This window comes from Cyprinodon tularosa, unplaced genomic scaffold (genome assembly GCF_016077235.1).
Source record: "Cyprinodon tularosa strain WSP-4 unplaced genomic scaffold, ASM1607723v1 ctg265, whole genome shotgun sequence".
Taxonomy (NCBI): domain Eukaryota; kingdom Metazoa; phylum Chordata; class Actinopteri; order Cyprinodontiformes; family Cyprinodontidae; genus Cyprinodon; species Cyprinodon tularosa.
The window spans coordinates 195,611-217,101 of record NW_024038969.1 but is presented as its reverse complement, the minus strand read 5'-3'; the positions used below and the strand labels follow the sequence as shown (position 1 = coordinate 217,101).

The following is a 21,491-nucleotide window of genomic DNA, read 5'->3' as shown; positions in this document are numbered from 1 at the left end:
TGGGCCTATATTATTGTTATATTCTATTCATTAAATTAATAAATTAAAGTTTAACAAAAAATAATTGTGCATTCATCTTTACAAAATAAATGTGTTATTTAGGTGGTTTGTTTACTAATTTTTCAATTCTGTCGCTGTAGCTTACACATGAGTTTTTACTCATGTTTCATATGAGGGAGGGCCTCAGCTGAAAATGTACTGGTGTAGGGGGGCCTTGGCATGGTAAAGTTTGGGAATCCCTGGAATAATCTCTCAAGTTGACCAGGCATGACTTTGCTGATTCCATAATCACAGCCCAGCACATGTGTTGTTTAAGTTAGTTCAAAATAGAAGTCTGAGTAGACAGATGTGGCTCCTTCTGTGTTCTTCCTTAAACTGTTAACCATTACACGCCTACTGGTGGGCCTTCAGCGCTTAAGAGACTGATATATTTTGGCCAACTACTGTTAAGGGTTTAACCAACAAACTGTGTTCCAATTTTCAGAGATGTTCAAAAGTCAATTATTCCAAATCCATTTCATGCATTAAGTCTTTGAAGGGCAACTCAAAATCAAGCATTAAGTCTGGAGGGGGAAAGTCTGAGTCAAGTCTCAAGTAACTCAACTAGACTGAGATTCAAGTGTCAAGTCTGTTTTACCTGAAATAAACAATTTACCAATAAATCTTCCTCATCAGACATTAGGAAAAAAGTTGAATGCATTAAAAAAGTCCTCTAATCTCTGCCAGTCTTTGTGCAACTCATGTAGCTCCAAAGCTTTACATCCAACCCCATATCATATTTGAAAATTTCTCCCACTGACAAGAATTGCCTGGAGGACCACAGAATGGGAAGATGGGGGAGAACTGGGCGCCATCTTGTCTTTGTTTGACAGCAGCACACTGGCATTTACAGTGACCAAAACATGGCCAGCAGAGCATTTTTAGCGATAGCTTGGAGATAGAGCAGTTGTATGAGGTGGAGGATCTCTCGCCAGCGCCTTCACTAGAGAAAGAGGAAACAGCTGGATAAATAGAAGTTTCTGTTGAGGAGAATAGCGGCCCTGAGATGTATGGGTTTAAGCTGCTGGCTCTCTATTTCCACATATGGTGGTTTTCCCAAAGCTGGGACTTCCAATAACCTTGAGAGACAGAAACTCTTGATTAACAAAAATGTATAACTTTTATGTCTTATTACTCATTAACAGAAAATAAATGCAAAATCTTTATTTTAGACATGAAAGACAACACACACTCTGAATTTTTCAATTTTAATGCGTTTCTTTTTTTTTTTTTTTTATTCTTTCTATTTTAAATAAGTAACTTTTTTTCCAAAGAGTTTTTAGATGGTATGACTTGAAGAAAATTGTTTATTTATTTTCTAGATAAGCCAGGTATTGAATATGGAATACAGTAATCCCTTTCTAAAATGATTGGTTTTTGACAAAATATCTTGATTTTTTAATACTGTTTTCAGACATTTAAACAGTATGATAAGACATACATTTTTCAGTTATTTATAAAAAAAAAAAAAAAAGAAAAAAAATCTAAGGCTTTAGTGTTTGTGTAAATATGAATATGCTGCATGGATGCCATTAAATACTTAAATAGTGTCATTATGAACTGTATGTTAAAAGACAATTGTGTAACAGAAATTCTATTTAATTATTCAATTTTTAGTAGTTTCATTAAATCATTTAATGGCACATTTCATATTTTTTCATATTTTATTGTAAATTTACATTTGTGTTGTCAAGATATTTTTTCATATATCAAATTTTCTTCCCTTAAACTTCAATACAAAGGCCCCTATGAATTCAATAGCACAATTAAAAACAAATTAAAGAGATATTTTAAGTTACTTTACTTTGCCGACATTCTCAATAGCTCTTTTGCATGTCTAACAGCCATTAATAACCACTAAGAAAAAAAGGGCTGCTGTGCTGCCAGTGATTACAAGACAATGAATGAGTTTTATTCTAGGGTTATATATGCCAGCTGCAGACAATCGAAAATTTGGAATAGCTTACAGACTGCTTCCAAAAAAAGAAAATATTTGTCCTTCAATTGCATTTTTGTCAAATGAGGATTTTTTGTTTTGTTTTTTTGCTGCTTGCACATTTCATTTGCCTAAGTACTTAAAATTGAGAATGCTCCTCTTCAACCAGTAATGGACAAATGTTGTGGAGTAGGGTGGAATTGCTGAGACGAGAAAGCCGGTAATAGTGAGTTACCCAATAATTTGGAGATAGAAATAAAAATGCATGTGTGTATATGTTTGTGTGCTAGTGTGTCTGTTTGGCAGTGTTGCTTAAATGAATCCCATCACGTAAAGAGCTGGAATTGGATCAAATTGGCCAAGGTGAGGGCAGGAGATAATGAAATGGGGTGACGGAAAACAAAACAAACCATGACTGTTGTGTAGATTGGTATTATTATTTAATGGAAGTTTAGTTGGAAACTATCATTCTTTTTCTATTACATGGACATTTAAAGTAAAATGGGTTGTCGGGGGAAAAGTGTGCTGTTCCAATAAGTAATCATTTCTTGTCAGCAACTGTTGTCATGAGCACATATGGCAACAATCCTTTAGTAAGCAGTGTGTGGAAGGTGGTGACTGTCATTGTAACCATGCTTCATGTCTGTGGCTGTGCATCAAGGCATTGCATTTTAACAGAAAGATCGATGGTGTTGTCCCTGAGAAAGTGATTCAGTTGTGGAAAGTCTAGCCATAGCTCTGCCCTGATATGGCCTATTGATATTTACAAGGTTGGTTAAAATCCTCAATTTTAATGGTCGTTTATTCAATAAAGGCTATTAAAGAGAGAAAACTTTGAAGTAAAGGCCGAGGTGAGTCAATGCACCTCAGATCCTTTGTAAATGTTGAATTAGAGGATTTTTGTAATCATTGTCATTGCAGCTTATTAGTTAAATTAAGTCAGAAACTCTTGCACTATATCGCAAAATAGGCAAAATATATGAACACATTTCAAATGAAAAATTTAAAAAGTAAATTGTGAAAATGTAAATCAGGATTTTAAAACGTGAGAAGATTTAAAAAGTTTTATCTTCTAATAAAATTTTCTCCTAAAATAGTAAAAAAATTATTATGATTAAATAAGCCATTATAAATGGTTTAGTATGCTTACAAAAATCATCTTTCCAAGCAAGTATTCTTTAGCGATGCAAAACATAAAAAAAGAAAATTGACATGCATTCCTATCATGTAAAATGAATCAATATGGTGGATTGCTCTGGTTAGACTAAGGTGAAGCTATAACTTATATACAAATTGGTAACTGTGGCTATATGCTATTAGAGTAAGACTGCAACAGCTTTTAAATGGTAACCTGTGTTCATATGTTTCAACTTTTTCAGGTATTAAGTTGATGTTTTTCTTTCTTATTGTAAGACAAGTGTAGCAAAGAGTGGAATATCTGAGTCATCAATGTTCCTAAACAACAATTCTTAAAACATTTTGCTAAAGACATTTTTTTCAGACCGTTTGCTGTGGAACAATAATCATGGATGGCTATGCATAACATTTTTCACATTTGTGCACCACATGCAAAAGATAATGGTGAGGAAACAAGCAGAACGCAGTTCCTCCTCCCTCATTCCACACCCCTGCCTCCCACTGTCTTTGCATTAAACATAAAACACATCTTAAATCATGTTCCAAAGTGTCAGCCACACTGCTGATGTAATAGAGGCATCCATCAGTCTGTCATCACAGAAATAGCTAACGCTGTAGAAGATATTAATTACCTTGAGCCAAGAAGAACCTCTCCACGGTTCTGTCTCCTTTTCCACGCTTGTCCGGTCACATTACTCACAACCCATTCTAAAGGACAAGGTGATATTCTGCTTACCAAGCAGAGAAACACAAACTAAAAAAAAAAAAAAAATTCCATCTCCAACATTTTTTTCATGTCATTGTGCATTGCCTTTTTAATCATTGTAACTGAATTTGTAACATCAGTGTGAATTTCTCCATGTTTGTCTTTGTCGCAAATATAACTACACACACCAGTACATGGGGTAATTTTATTTACAGCTTAAGATCTTAAGAGCATCCTGTAGGGATTTCCCTTTAGAAACATATTTTCTGAAGCTGTTGTTTTATTTATTCATTCTCAATTTACACAATAATAACCCACTGGAACATGACATGCTACTGCATGTTTTTGTTTCATAAGTATAAATAAAAAATATTTCCTGTGACTTGCATAATTTTAAGCGTGATACCCAGCCCTAGAAAAATAGTGATGCCATATTGAAAAACTGTCATAGTGAGGTAAAATACATATTACTTGAACAGAACAGCTAAAAAGAGTTTCACTATAAATGGATACCAATGACATACCTTAACCAAAATGCATAGTTACAATAATAAGCCTATATTTCTATATTTCTATCATTATCCCTAACAGATTTAAGTTAAAAGTATTATTTGTTTGAACAAAAACTGCATTTACCTTCTGACTGGAAGTGAAATTAACATTTAGTTATCACTCAGCCATAGTCACTATAATAAAAACTATGTAGTGAACCCAGCCTTCCCATTCAGAGCATCAGCCAAACTTGGACCCATCTCCTCCCCATCTTCTTTCCTACTCTTAGACTATTCTTAGACCCTCTTGTCCAAGCTCTAATCACTTCTTTTCTCCATGTGAGTTTCTCCAGCTGGAGTGTAATTATTATTATTTATACTATCATTATTATTATTTGTATGGGTATAAATACTTTAATATCCAACTTTTCAATAAAATTGGAAAAAAAATTGTTCATAATTGGCAGTCTTTTTTATTGTATAAAAATGTATAAATTTGATGTCTTTTTTCTTATTCATTAAAATCTAAATCAGGGTCATGTCATGATCTTGGCACTGATGACTGGCTTATTTGCTCATTCCATTCTCCTGTCTAACTCTGCCAGGTCGCTAATTACTGCTCATCTGATTCCACCTGCTTTTGCCTCTAATGTACTTGCATTCAGCTTTTAGGGCCAGATTTTCTCATACTCGCTGGCCAGTGGTGAGAAGGGTTTTTAGCATGACATAGTGTTTCAGATTTCCTGGTCCTGACCTGTTCTACCTCTCGGCCACTGATCCTGTCTGTTTCCGTCTGAGCCAAACTGTCTGTAGACTCCTGGAACCCTGAAACAACCTGTTCCTGTTCTGATCTATATCCCTGAAAAGGCTTTGGACTCCTGGACCTCTGAGCTTTTATGTTCTGATCTCTTTCTCAGATTTCTCTTTCTCATACTGTATTGCTGCTAAATGCAATCATTCCATGTTCTGGGAACCACTCCACTGACTGTGCACAAGAGCAGGAGCAGTTCATTCCTGGCCAGATATACATGTCATGCAGGTTACTGGCATGTTGTAGAAGAGCAGCGCAGATGTAAATATGGATATCTGTTCCCATTCCTGCAACTGCAGTTTTGAACAGTAGTTCCCGAAATTGACTGAGAAATAGGTTATGTACCGTAAATTCTGGACTATAGAGCGCATGCTCTAATTTTAGAAAGAAAATCAATTTTGTACTTTTATAAGCCGCACCGGATTTTAAGCCAGAGGTTTCCCACGTTGTATGAGATATTTACAAATAAAGATATTACACGTTAGCATTTTTTTAACGTTTGATTTAATCCGTATGATAAAGCAAACAAATACGGTACATATTATGAATGCTTTTTTTTTTCAAACTACCTGTAACACATTTAAATATACGTATGTGTCAGTAACACGCAAATAACGCTGCATATACCAGTACTTTTAATTGAACAACGCACAGAACATTGCAGCCGTCCAGGAAAAGTCATTAATCACTTTCTTCTTCCTCCTGCGCACTAAAAGCCTCAAAGTCCTCTTTCTCTGTGTCTGAATGGAACAGCTTCAGGATGCTGTCACTGACTTCAGTCTCATCCTTGTCGCTCTCACTTGAGCACTCGCGGTCCTCTTCATCCCGCAGCAGCCCAGCCTTCCGAAACCCGCCGGTGATGCTGGATGTTTTCACACGGCTCCACGCATTGAGAACCCACTGGCCTCTGTGAATACTCATAAATTTTATTGGTCTGTTTTTTGCGCCATGAAAAAAACATGTATTAGCCGCACTGTATTATAGGCCGCAGTGTACAAACAGCGAGAAAAAAGTAGCGGCTTATAGTCCGGAATTTACGGTAATATGAATTAATGTAATAACAACATATAATACATGGTTACAGCTGTTCATATGTGAACTAGATTCGTTAACACCTTTCCTGATAAACACTCAACCCCCCCTCCCGATAGTGTTCATAGCCCAGAGATTTTGTGCTGCGGCAACCAAAATGGTTGCAAATAGCTGCAAAGCAGCAGGAATCATAGCAGTTTAAGTGGGGAAAAATATGGCTTTTCATGCAATGCTTATTGTGGTTTGGTTAATCAGCTATAAATGAAACATTTTAAAATCCACTCATGATTTAAATAAATCCAGGTACATCTGGTTTGAATTTTTGCATCTGCTGGTAAACTGAAGTCATAATTGTAATTAATAATCTAAATTAATTATCATAGCCATTGAAGGCTGATGGTCCCCCCATCACACATTACTAAAACAACTACTATAAGTTGTGGATGATTTTTTTTTTATTAGAACAGTAAAATATAAATTAGAATTTCCAGTTATAATTATTTATAATATTCATAATTAAATAAGAATAACTGCATAACAGAATGTGGGGCCATGTTCATGTATTCGCTGCATGCTCTGCTCATTTCAAATAAGGCCAACTGCTACCTGTAACAATGAGCTGCTGTTACCGTTATATTTGTTAGTAATAGACAGAGATGGCAAAAGTACTCACTTTCCGTACTTGAGTAAAAGTACAGATACTTGTGTTAAAAAATACTCTGGTAAAAGTGGAAGTACTGATTAAACTTCTTTACTCAAGTAAAAGTAACAAAGTACAGGTTTGTAAATTTACTTAAAGTATAAAAGTAAAAGTAGAAACCACTTTTTTCATGCCGTTGGCTACATTTTAAATGGATGTCTGCCAATAGGACTAGATCTCCGTTGTGTTCATTTTCAATCATCTCGTCGTCCATGCTACTATGCTAACGCCACCGCCACCAAGCTGCAATGATTTGCCGCCAATGAATACCGCCGAATCTGTCGATTAATCTTGTAGTGGTGCGTCAAATGCAACGTAGCTTCCCATCCAATTAGATTGAATTTGGTATTGATGACGTGAAAAATAATAACGGTAACTCCATTGAAATGATTCAAAACTAAAGTAACGAGCCAATTTTTTAAAATGTAAGGAGTAGAAAGTACAGATATTTGTGTAAAAATGTAAGGAGTAGAAGTAAAAAGTCGCCATAAAAATAAGAAGTAAAGTAAAGTAAAAATATCAGAAAAATCTACTTGAGTACAGTAACAAAGTATTTGTACTTTGTTACTTATGATATACTTCTGGTAATAGATAACACATTTAAAGACATAATCTGGTTTTAGAATTTTATTTTGGTTGCTTTGAATGCAGTAGATTTGCTTTGGGTGTGGCTTCTTTGGTAGGCCTCATCCTACTGTTTTTTGTAATAGTGTAAATTGATTTCAATTTACAATATAATTGCTAAACTTTGCCGAAATAATTTTAATGGTTTCTTCCAGTTTAGTTCCACCTCAATTTAAGAAGCATATCTCCCCTTGTTCTGTTGTTGTTTGGTTGACATACTGCACCAAAAAGAATTAGTGTCAGCTGAAACTCCTCTGAGCTGGTTCCTTTCAACCGTTTTGGGTCCCGCCTCCATGACTGCTTGAGCTCTTAACTTGCATGTAAGGCAGTTGCATTGGACTTTCTGTCTTTCACTGTAAAGTAGACCACAACTGAATTTTGTATCAACCAACACTAAACAGACGAAGCTAATATCATATGAAAGAGGGAACAAACTTGGAGCCTGACCTGCACCTAAATGTCCTGCATGACATGAACGGCAGTAGAAATCTATACTCTTTCTTGTTTTCTTGTTCGATTGCAAATGTAGTGTTGGTAGATGAAATGGCATACTAACGTGGAAGCATGGCTGTTTACATTCAATGGAAAGCAGAGTAATTACAACAATTGACCAATTTTTTTCTTTTTTATTTGCGTTGTTTATATATTCGTGCACTAATGCAACAGAAGCTCCCGTTCTAAAAAAATTGTAACTTAAAAAGGCCTCCTCGGATGTAAGATGGTAGATTTTGTTTTACAGTCCAGTTGTGATATCCTTCTATATGTTGTGTGGCACACTAAGGTTCAATTCACTGATTAATCTTGAGCTAAGTCCTTTTTCTAAGTTTACTTATGGAGGGACAGAAGAGATTGGGTCTACTACTATTATATTCAATTTCTCTTTTGTTTTATTCAGTTAAGTTCTATATGTCTGACCATTTCTGCAATTGTCAGCAGTTGGGAAAAAACTCTTCATATTGTGCCAACTTCCACAAAACTTCATTCTCAGTTATTAACCTGCTCTGGCGAGAGAAAGACAAAGAAAACAAAAACATAAACACTCAATATATCTATAAATATAAAAGTTTTGCATTATTAGGTAAGTCAAGTAATTCTTGGTAACATAGCCAATTTTAAAATTTCAAGTTAAAATGTCCTGTAACCAAATTTTTCGCTGTATGATAATGTAAACGCTGTACACATTATCTGGTTTATCTGCATTTATTTAGCTTTTAATGGCAATGTAAAGCTACAGATTGTATGATAAGCCTGATATGTTTGGCTTTTGTGGGTATTCAGAAATACACATCTAAAAAAACACACAGACAGACAGCAATAGGTCTATGATAGGCTACGACCAAATTGCAGGCCTTAAAGGTGCAGTAGGAGATCTTTTCTAACGCATTTTTAGCACGTGTTTTGATTTTGATATTTCACCCTGAGATTTTTAATGGCCCCACATTTCTGCAGTGCACCTGTTTCACAGGCACAGTTATTTAACAGTACTGTACTAATGGAAAAGCCAGCTGGAGTTGTAAGGCTATATCATAAACCTTCACACGTAACATAACATTAACACATTTGTCATTGTCCCAATGGATCATATGAAAGATTCCCTTTTTAGATGTTTACAGTAAAATGCATTTATCATAATCTGTCTATAGCTGTTCTGCATCACTTCACACAACTTGTATAATATGTAATGACTTGTCACTGTAATGAGCTGTCACTGTTATCATTTGGCCTGACCACACAGTAATATTCATATAACTGAGAACGGCTGGTTCATCTCATGTCAGCAGCAATGTTTTGATGCTTTGTTTCATTTACTTACTGTCCAAAACGTCCCATTAAAGTAGAGGAGTGAAAGCTTTGCACACCAGCTTCTCCCCATCAGCTAAAATCGATGGGGCATGTAATTGGTGGTCGCTTTGTGTTATTGCTAAGATAAACAGACATTGTTAAAGGCGTGGAGGATCAATGTCATGAAAAAACAAGCGAGGGATATGAAGTATTTATGGACTATATTTATATTGATCGAGCATAAAGTAACTATTTATGGTGAAATGTTTTGTACACTCTTCATTGTACTACTGGATTACTTTTAAGGATTCACACTAAAATTGAATTGTTAGATTTGAAATATGCCCACACAACTTTAGGATGAATGACTCTGTTTAAAAAAAAAAAAGCCTTTACAAATCATTTGATATTTAAAGGCTCTCCGACTTGTTATTGTTTAGCGATGCCTTGTCTGTAAATTACCAGCCTAAATGTTTTATTTTGGTACTTAGTTTGCTAATTACTAATTGTCTTATTAAGAAACATTTCTAATCTATCAAGTTTTTTCATGCAATAAGTTGCCACCATACATAGGAAATATAAAGATAGAAAGAAAACCCTTGATGCACTGTGCTTAGACGTTTTCTCCGGAAGAAAACAAGACCTGCAGACACGAGTGGCCTTATCTTATTTTACTAAGACTATCTTTCCCATAATCAATCCAGGCAGGACTGTTTGGAATTTGGTCATTTGTGCCACCATGCGGCTCCTGGAGAGAAATTATTTAATGTTTCTTTTCCCAGAAAGTTTCTAGGCTCATGTGTTTTCCTGCCAATGTGAGTAAACATTAGCTGGTTCAGAGAGCACCTTTTCAGCCTTGGCCCATGTGTTCGATCTTCTGGCACTCAAGTTGTGAAAGCAACTGCTGTCTGTGGACGTTGGAACACAGCTACTAAATGTTTAACTGTCAGATCAGACTGAATCATCCATGTTCCCCACAGTATCTTCATGTACTCTTCCTGGACATGATTACTGCTGTAATAACATTCTAATAGTACCTTATCTCTAGCATTAGTGTTTCAGTAGCCCACTTGTCATTTTTGTGCCCTGGTTTCTCAACACCTGACATAGACCTTCTTTGATTGGGCAATGCCGGAGGTGGTGTTGCATTTGCTCTAGTATTATCAGGTAGGCAGTTAGAAAGGCCATTAGGCATAAGACAGGAAATTATGAAAGACTGTACCTGTATGTACTAAGAAACAAATTATGAAGCTGTGGAGGTTTTTAAGTAAGATGTCAGGATCTTATTAAGCTTTCTAGACAAAGTTAACTTGTGTTCAAGAAGCATATTGTTGCTGTCGTGTAAAACTCGGAATGAAATTTCCTCTTATTATGCAACATGGACAAATGAGACTGAAGCATACCGAACATCAGTGGTTATTATTTGCAGCAGTATATAGTATGTCTTTGATTAGTAGTATATATGCCTCCCTGGAAGCCTGGGTGAACTAGAAGTTATATTAAATGCTGCAGTATCAGTTCTGATTAAAGGAAAGTAAGTGCATTTATTTAAAGCTACGCATCCAATTAACAGAGTGAAGACATGCGTTTGTGTGGAGGGGTGATTGTTTTAAGTTGCTTTTTTAAATGAAAAATAGAAACTAAATGCATTACTTTACCCTGCTGAAGCCAATAATTATTTTCTGACAGTTGACAGATGTCCACTTTGTGCGGAACTGTAGTACTTCATCATATTTTTATCTTTACAATATGAAGAAAAAGAAACATGATCGCTGACCAGGATTTATTGCTTTTTCATATAAATTTTAACACAGTAGACATTTGCCGGCTGGTATGAGAAATAAACTCTTTTCACCAACCAACTTTAAAAAAAGAAGTTAAAAAGAGGCAAAAATGTTTACATGCTAATAAAACACTGTCCAACGTTTTAGACAGAGACTGAAACCTGTTAAAATCCTTCATTTTCAATACCAGCGTTTTCAAATGAATGCAACTATTGTTGGAATGATCACATTTGAATAGATTCTGCTCACCTTGGTAATGCAGCAGGAGGAATCCTGAATTGAGCCGCTGATTGCTACGGAAATGAATGGAGATCTGGTTGCTCCAGCTACGAAGAACAAGGCCCCTCATCAGGACTGAGTCATTGGCGAGGAGGAAAGGTTCTTGACCACCTGTGTCTTCCACTGTTATCTGCTCTCCCTCCATCATGCTCACATTTAGCACCTGACAAACAGACAATGAGGTTAAACGTGGTTTTTAGTGGTATTCAGATTGTATGATAGTACAGAAACAATGTGAATCTTTAAAATTTAAAGCTCTGATTATAGCTTTAGGATATTTTTGCAACTATATCGTACAAACTTCTCATTTTTCAATTGTTTAAGTTTATAGTTCAAGCAAAATTTACTGTAGCAAGGTTTTGATTTTTAAATAGTTTCGAAACATATTTGAAACCAAACATTTGGATATAATTTACCTTCTTTTCGCAAGATATAAAAAAATATTACATTTTCTGCAATACTGGTAATCATTCCCTTCATATAGGTCTATAATAACCTTTTTATTTACCACCCTGTTTTTTTAGGTTTTTGTCCCTGCCTGGAATTAATATTAATCAGAGTTTTGATATTATTCTTAATAAAAATATGTGGAGGGAGCAAACGTTTAGAGTAATGGCAAGTAGGTCATCTTAGTTTAAATGACTAGAAATGAATCAGCAACACATTAAAATGACCAGCTAGTCCTGTTCAGAAAGGAGATGAGTTCAATGACTCAGAGAGGAAGAGTTTTGGTTTAAAATGTGTGTCTTAACCCAGAGACTAGAAGCTAAAGACATTGAAAAAAATGCTAGGTTTAAGCAAAAGAATGTCATTATGCGTAATTAAACAACAGGTCACTGAGGGAAGAATCTATTATTCCAAAAGCAATATAACAAGGTAGATTAAAGTTTGCAAATTAACTTAGGGACACGTATTTTATATCTGGAGACAAGCCCTGTGGCTATAAGAGCTTAAATTGATTTCTATACCTAAGGGGAAAAAAGGGGAAACTTGCAAGAGAAGACGTCCCAACTGTGTAGTACAGGGGTGACAATTGCAGCTTCAAGTTGTGGGAATGTTTTGATGAGGAACCAGCACATTTCACAAAATATATGGGATGATAAAGAAACAATATTACTATGGAATACTGATACAATTCAGATAAGAAATCAGCAGGAATGTTAAATATACAACAATAACAATTAATTAACTAGATTGTTGCAAATGGGCTTAAATAAAACAAAGTTCCTGTTTGGGAGATGGTTTAAAAAAATCCCTGATCTCAGTTTTACGGGAAATATGAACACAAGGCTGAAAAGAGGTGTGCAAGCAAAACTTTCTAAAAATCCTATTAAGTAACATGTTCTACTAGAGGACCACATTTCATACATTTTGAACTATGTAGTACTAAAACTATTAATCGAATTGTTCACGATTAAGTGATTACTGAAATAACATCAATTAATTTAGAAACTGAATAATCATTTTTAACTGGAGTATACCGACAGTAAAACCATGGCAAAATGCCATTTTATGAAAGAACACATCAGTCATAGATTTAATTAAGCAACAATGTAAAATGAATGTATAAAATTGTAATTTAAGATGAAAACCTTCTTTGGCTACATACACTATATTGCCAAAAGTATTTGCTCACCTGCCTTGACTCACATATGAGCTTAAGTGACATCCCGTTCCTAATCCATAGGGTTCAATATGACGTCGGTCCACCCTTTGCAGCTAGAACAGCTTCAACTCTTCTGGGAAGGCTGTCCACAAGGTTTAGGAGTGTGTTTATGGGAATTTTTGACCATTCTTCCAGAAGCGCATTTGTGAGGTCGCACACTGATGTTGGACGAGAAGGCCTGGCTCTCAGTCTCCGCTCTAATTCATCCCAAAGGTGTTCTATCGGGTTGAGGTCAGGACTCTGTGCAGGCCAGTCAAGTTCATCCACACCAGACTCTGTCATCCATGTCTTTATGGACCTTGCTTTGTGCACTGGTGCACAGTCATGTTGGAAGAGGAAGGGGCCAGCTCCAAACTGTTCCCACAAAGTTGGGAGCATGGAATTGTCCAAAATGTCTTGGTATGCTGAAGCATTCAGAGTTCCTTTCACTGGAACTAAGGGGCCAAGCCCAGCTCCTGAAAAACAACCTCACACCATAATCCCCCCTCCACCAAACTTTACACTTGGCACAATGCAGTCAGACAAGTACCGTTCTCCTGGCAACCGCCAAACCCAGACCCGTCCATCAGATTGCCAGATGGAGAAGCGCGATTCGTCACTCCAGAGAACGCGTCTCCACTGCTCTAGAGTCCAGTGGCGGCGTGCTTTACACCACCGCATCCGACGCTTTGCATTGCACTTGGTGATGTATGGCTTGGATGCAGCTGCTCGACCATGGAAACCCATTCCATGAAGCTCTCTGCGCACTGTTCTTGAGCTAATCTGAAGGCCACATGAAGTTTGGAGGTCTGTAGTGATTGACTCTGCAGAAAGTTGGCGACCTCTTCGCACTATGCGCGTCAGCATCCGCTGACCCCGCTCCGTCAGTTTACGTGGCCTACCTCTTCGTGGCTGAGTTGCTGTCGTTCCCAAACACTTCCATTTTCTTATAATACAGCTGACAGTTGACTGTGGAATATTTAGGAGCGAGGAAATTTCACGACTGGATTTGTTGCACAGGTGGCATCCTATCACAGTTCCACGCTGGAATTCACTGAGCTCCTGAGAGCGACCCATTCTTTCACAAATGTTTGTAAAAACAGTCTGCATGCCTAGGTGCTTGAATTTATACACCTGTGGCCATGGAAGTGATTGGAACACCTGATTCCAATAATTTGGATGGGTGAGCAAATACTTTTGGCAATATAGTGTATATGCTCAATCCAGAGCTTGACGTAGTTTTAACTTCTTCTCTTTATACACACCTTTTACTACACTGTAAAATCCAATAGATACCCAGACTTACTGCATGACAATATTGGTTAACTTTACAAGGTTAGCAACAATTTTTTATCACTTATAGTACTGTTATGGTCACTTCCATTGTTAAAATGTCATTATATTTATAATTTAAAGCAAACATACCTTTATTTGGAGTTAAGCTAACTAGCATCAATAAGTCACTCCCACTCCCCTCCAATTCAAAGGTTGGCATGCTTTTTAATGCAATGGTAAATAACATAACTGTATTTTACACTGTAGAAATTTATTAATTGACTAATATGAAAAATAGTCAAGAGATTAGTAGACGAGTAATATAGCAGTTTGTTGTATCCCTATTATGTTTACATTTTTAAGTCTAATCATTAAATCAGAGAAATGTTGTAAATTTCAAGATTTAAAGAATGTTAAAAAATTGTCAGCTAACTGTTGTGGCATCTAGTAAATATACATCTTTTTTGTTATCCTATCTGGTGTAAAAGAGCTTTAATCTGATTAAATGCCCAACATTATGGTAAAATAAAGTATGTTTTACAATTTTTAATATTCCTGTTCTACAGTCGATGCAAATATCTGGTTTCAGATATAATAAGTAGTTTGCATCAGCAATTGAAAATAGAAGTATTGTGACAACATGTGGCCTTTAACAATAATCCAACGGGGGGAAAAATCAAAATGCTTATGTATTCCAAGAAGCTTTAGTTTCCATAGAGCCAAACATTTCTGTAACAGGATCCAGTACTGCTCATCTACTTACAATCAAGCTCAGTCTGTTAAACTTGCTGTGAAAAATTGGGTCACCTGCTGAGGTGGTTTGCACACTTGTCTACCAACACAATTATAGAGGGAAACATTTAGTCAGTTTTTTTGCTGAACCACTGGCAGGCTGTAGACATTGTTTTGAGTAATTGTTAAATCTGTCTGGGTCATTCTACTTATGGTTTGTTGCACAAATGATTCATCCTCTGTGCCTGTAAGCAACTCTGTCAGCAGTGCTTTATGTTTTCAACAGGTTGAACAGCATCTGCAGCTAAATCTGCTGGAGGAATCTCAGGAGTACAACATGTAGTTAAACTGTCTGGATAACAGAGTGCTGACACCCTTTGGAGCAGCATCTCATTTTTCCCTGTTGTGCTATATACTAAAGCTGCTAATCCAGCAGTAGGTCATAATTATCTTTCTGTATGGTGGAGGAAAATGCTTTGACCTTGACTTTATAAAGACTTTTTGAACATGAAAATATAGCCTACCCTTAAAGTTTGAGTCCAAACCTATCATATGAATTGTGTATGTTTTCATAAGTGGTTAAACAAGTGGAGAGAACTAACAGATTTGCTCTTCACTGTATTTATTGATAACTTTTAAACCATACATGAACATTTGTCAGGTCAAACATCTGCAGGGCAATGACACAACGCTCCCACATATAGGCATCCCACATGGATTCTAAACTTCATCTTATTGTATTGAGTATGCATATCGGTTGAATCTCTAAGCTACAGATATAAGGTAAGTACTTTAAACTTGGTATTTGTCAATAAAACTTGGTGCACCTTCAAATATATATTTTTTTTCTGTAATGGAGAGCTTCAGCAATTCGTTAAATTTGTGTACATTGCATTTTTTGCGGTTCTCTTTCTGCAGGCTGCCTCCATATTTTGACTAGCATCATACATGTGGGGCTCTGCACAGATCCAGACTAATAAGGCCACTAGAGTATTGCTTTACATTTTGTCACAGGCAGCCTACAAACACTTAATAATTTAAAAATCATATCACCTTTAAAGAACTCACTTATGAAGGTGTCTCAATTAACCGAATTTTCATAGATTTGAATTTCTAAATTAAAATGTATTTAATTACTAATGATTAGCAGTGAATGATAGAACTTATCTAACTAACTATAACCCAATTTGCTCTCTGAGGAACTCTGAACAGCAGATGCTTTTCCTTTATGCCCCATCTGGTCTGATTCTTCCGATTAAACATCTTGCTGAGTTCTTAGATGGTTCATCTTGCACCTTGGACTAGTAGAATAACTTTATAGCCTGGCTGGAGTTTGAAAAGGTATGTGTGAATACTTTTTGGTGGGGTGTTAATACTTTTGACAAAAGATAAAACAAGCTCCCCTCCACCCAAGGTCAAGGCTCTTATGTGATAACTTCTATTATACTGCTGGAAACATGCTAAATATCATTACTATATTTCTTATTGAAATATTAATTTAGAATTTTGAGGCCAGATAACCCCCATTATTTTTTCAGGTATTGTGAAGAAAACCAGCTAACCTTTAGCCACTTGCAATATTCACTTTCTAAATCCTTTTTTGATTTTATGGAAACATATGGAGTGCATTTTGAATGCTTCTTTGGTCTTAGATTTGGATAAACTTAAAAACAGCAATTTATTTACAAGTTAAACATGGACAGGGTAATTCAGAGACCATTATTTATAATAATATTTAGAATTTGTAAAACCTTTGGGGTTGTGTAACATTTCTAACAAAAGGAATAACCTTGCTGGTGAACAGACCACCATATAGACCTACAGATTAAAGCTTCTTTCCAGTTTACTGTACCTTGGATTTTTCTGCCTGTAATGAAACAATATGGCTGCTAAGGGCTCCTCCATCTTTAGCCACTTGCCAGCTGCTCTGTTTTCTTTTGAGATCTCACTCAGATTTTAAGTATTCTTTCTATTTAGCAGCTGACATTCACAGCTATGAACAACATTAAGAGTTATGAGAGCTGCAAGCCATAAAGAAAGTCATGTATAAAGGCATTGGTGCAAATAAATAGTAGATTTTTTTTCTATTCTATTAAATGCTCAAAACTGTACACTTTTTGCAGCCCAGTAAATCTGATTATTAGCAGGCAGCTTGGGGAATAGTATCTGTTACCCATCACAGTCAATTCGACCACATCTTTTTCAAAAGCCTGTTGAATTCTTGACATATTCTTAAAGCCAGCACTGTCATAGGCAGTATGCTCAGGTATGCCACGAGGCAGAAAAGGCTCTTCCTCCATAGGCTGGATTCCCTGAGGAAATCTATGAGCAGAAGTGTTAGGAGAACTGGCCCGGAAAAGCTGAGACGGTGGTCAGGTTGAGCACTATTCACAAAGTTGTTGGCAGAGAAATGAAATTGGTCATGTAGGCTAACTGTCACTCAGTCGAGCAGGATTTGCCAGTTGAGCACAGGAAGTCTAATGCCTGCTGTGGGACTGAGTTTATAGGTGACCTCTTTTAAAAAGATTCATGAGATCAGCCAATTTGATTGATTTGTTTTGGGTTGGGTTTTTTTTTTATCTCCCATACTTATGCACAAAAACACCTGGGAGTTTTAAACATAGTTAATAAAAAACAAAACAAATAACCATCCTGGAGATTTTGCATCTGAGTTAGAAAGAGCTTTCTGTCAAGTAGAAAACAAAACAATATATCAGTGAATAATGAATGACTGCCTCATAATTTTAGAATGAAAGATTCTCCATTCCTCAGTGACAAAGCCTAAGGCTATGTTACGTGTTTGTTTGTTTGTTTTTTCAAAGTTAATATAAAGAACTTGACTGGTTTCAAAATAACTTTCTTTTCTCATTTTTGCGTATATAGGTTTAAAAATGTCCCACTAAAGACCTTCCATTGTTTTAGATCAAAACATGCAATATAATGCTGCACAGCACAGACAAAATGCAACAAAACTGTTCATTTGCAAAAAAAAATTAAAACAAAAACAATAATTTTGCATTGAGATTTCACCAGAAAAACTGGAAAATGACTGAAAGTAAATATAACTTTATGTTTTAATTTAATAAACCTTGTTAGCAGAGATGGTGACTCAAACTAAACATGTATTCCAGCTACAGTCTGCAGCTGTATGTAAATTGTCTGATAAAATTAAGTTCTTGATGTACATGACTACACAAATAGTTTTATTCCAAAAATCACCAGACTGAATTATATCTAATTGAACTCACTTTTTATTTACTTTGAGTTATTTTATAAGAATATGACTTCACTTCCTCCTTGCATCCTAATCGTCATAAGGCTCATTAAACAAAATGCCCTTCATTCTCTCTTCATTCTAAAACAAGAATTTGTTTCTTATTTATTTCTAGAGTTTCATGCATCATATTTAGTGTTTAGACTTGACCAAACAGGTTGTAAAAGGAGTGAGGCCCAAGTTTTAACCTGGCAGTAGCCAGATTGATATGTGTAGAACTGAGCTGAGTTCTAAGTTATCAATCTTGATGGCTGCCGTTCAGTCTGTCCGTGAAAAGGAGGAATGTTTAGTACAACACTTTGAGCTGATTGGGTGACGTGCCAGGTAGTACCTGCCTTCCATAATACTTTAGTTTTAGACATGAGCCAGGAATTTCAGGTAGGATGTGTTTACTGAAATGTAGACCGTTGTTAGATGTCAACGGAGAAGGCATCATGTCATCAAGCAACGATTTTTGTAAGAATGGCAAGACAAACTTGCCCAATTGTGGTATCGACAGGTGAGTCCTCCAGCATAGCCATGTTTGTAATGCCCCAGAAAGCCCCTTCCAACTGTTGTCATTCCTACATGTCCTGCCCCCAAAAAACACTGCTTGCATGTCATTGGTCTGACTCACTGGTTGTTATGAGACTGACGTATTAGCGGGGCTCTATCAAGATGGATCTGTTGTGAGACTGAAAACTCAGATTTCGCGACAATCCAGTTTGCAGCGCAATGTTACCAAGTTACTGAGTTTTTGTCACTGATCTCTATTTATTTACTGGATTGCTGATAGCCTGAAAAAAGTGAAGCTACCGGCCGCCATATTGATACTCCCCACTCCCACAGAGATGCGCCATAAAAATGCCTATGTGTGTAGCATTTGGCTGCAAAAACAAGCAGTTTGCTGGCTGTGGGAAGACATGTAATTCACAGTTCATTTCACAGTCAGGGGATGTACTAAACAAGAAAATTCATATATAAGTTGATGTGTCCCATAGTATAGCGTAACATTAGTCTGGCTATCTCAGCCTGGACAAGGTCAACACAATAATATGGGCAAACTAGATGACATACATTTTATGAGGAAATGTTAATTTCCCTAATTAAAGATTTAAAAAGTGATTTAAATATGTGAAAGTAACCAGTGAAGATCACTAATTTATGACTACTTCCACCTCGATAAAAACATGATTTGTTTCTATTTAGACAAGTGCTAAAAATGAAAAATGCTGTGCTGGGTACTCCTCATTAAAAAGATTGTCACTTCAGTATGATTTAAAACATACACAATGTCATTCGATACCAAGTGATGACTTTTCCCTGCATCTCCAAGAGAATGTTTTATGTTTTTAGCATACTATTCAACAATTATGTGGTTCCATCCATTTGTTTGCTTGCCAAGTTCCAGAATATTTGCAGCGTGGCTGCAAATCCTGTAGCACTAATTAAACTAAAGTTTTCAAAGAAGCTTTAAAAGAAAAAGGTTCCTGTCTGTCAAAGAGTATTACACCAACTTGGACAAAATGAAGGTGTTTCATCCAAAATTATTGTGTCTTGCTGTCACAGAACTGCACAAGCCTTTATTTTTCCCTGCTAGAACACCTGTGATCATTTGATTCCAGTGTCGCTCCACTGACTCCAGCTGGTGCAAAACTCTGAGGCTTGAACCAGTACTAACACATATATAGTAATTCTCCAGCACTGTAGATTTTGATATTTCATGGTTGGTTTTCAGATAACTCATTTAAGCATGAAGGCATTTTTTTCCGAAGCATAGCATTGATTTATATGCTATTAGAGCAAGAAAATAAGTTTAAAGAGGGTCTTATAAAAGGAAAAAGAAAAATAGTCAATAACAAGGATATTTTATACATTTAAAAAGGTGGGTATAGAGCATTTATATCCACAGCAATGTATCCATCCAATGATAAAAACTGTTTTTGCCGTTTTATAATCTTTTTGTTTTTAGCACCTGACGACTGAGCCAAAGTCTGCAGTGCCAGCTGTTAGTGCCATCACCTCAAAATATAAAAAAGCATGTGGTGTCTTCTGTTGCTGTAAAACTGTTTGCAGTCATAAGTGAGCCTAGTATCAAATAGATTTAATCTAGAATTAATCAATATGACCTTCAATTTCTCTGCAACTGCTTGCAACTTGTTATTTTTTTAACACTTTTCCTGTTTAAATCATTGACACTGTTGACTTGTCAATCCGTCTGTAGTAGACTCAGCTTGCTGCAGGGAAAATCTACTTAGCTATTCAAAGCTAAATGACTTTGTGAATATTTGATGTGCTCCATGTAGCTGTATTTAACAGTCTTTAATTGTTAATATGCCCTTGATTACCTAAATTGTATTTGTTGCGGTTATTAATGTATTCATCTTCATTTTATCTGCTTTCATTCTTTTTCTCTATTCTTTTTTTTCCCTAAAGGGAAATGTTGTGTTACTTTGCTTTAAAGTGAAGTTATAAAATAAGCTTATCTGGGATGTAATTCGAATGGGAGAAAATAATGCATGCAAACATAAATAATTAATTCAAGAAAGTTTGAAATGCTGTCTGTTTTTTATTTATTTTTTTATTTAGTACTTGGATAAATCTCTTCTTGTTTATATTTCGTATGCAGATATGCAAGTTCCTGGCCTGAATAGTGTACAGGAACATCTCAGCAGAATATGGATTGGAAATCCCAGGGTCAAAGTGTGACAGACGGACGGACTGGTAATGGTAAACGAAAAGCAGAGGAAAGCCGTTCTGGTTCACAAAGAAATAGCAAGTGACTGCAACATCAGGAAAAAGGAACATGAGAAAAGAGACAAATACCAGGAGCTCAGAGAAGAGCTGAAGAAAACCTGGAAGGTCAAGGCATCAGTTATACCCATGGTCATTGTGGCACTTGGGGCAGTGACCCCCAAACTTGAGGTGTGGTAACAGCAGATCCCTGGAAATACATCAGACATCTCGGTCCAGAAAAGTCCGTTCTAGGAACAGCAAAGGTACTGCGCAAAACGCAAAGGCTCCCAGGCCTCTGGTAGAGAACCCGAGCTTGGAGGAAGAACAGGGGGAGACCGCCCAAGGTGGGTGAGGAAGAGTTTTAGTTGTTTTTTTTTTTTTTTTTTTTTTACATTCAGCATAGACAGGCATATGTGGTGTGAATTTACATTTTGCTTCTTTTTTTCATTCCTTTCTCATGCCAACTTCCTTCAAAAGCCAGTCTTAATGATGAATTTTGGCCAGAAAGGTATCAGCAGTTGAAAAGCAG

The 21,491-nt window shown here is 36.2% G+C and overlaps 1 protein-coding gene across 3 annotated transcripts in view; it reads right to left on the bottom strand.

Annotated features, from left to right (window-relative positions):
- LOC119786102 (seizure protein 6 homolog) overlaps positions 1-21,491 on the bottom strand; it is a 143,408-nt gene that overhangs the window by 33,739 nt on the left and 88,178 nt on the right. For all 3 annotated transcript variants that reach the window (XM_038289199.1, XM_038289200.1, XM_038289198.1), the window contains exon 4: positions 11,292-11,484. In XM_038289199.1, the coding sequence (XP_038145127.1) occupies positions 11,292-11,484 (193 nt within the window). The remainder of the gene's footprint in view (positions 1-11,291; positions 11,485-21,491) is intronic.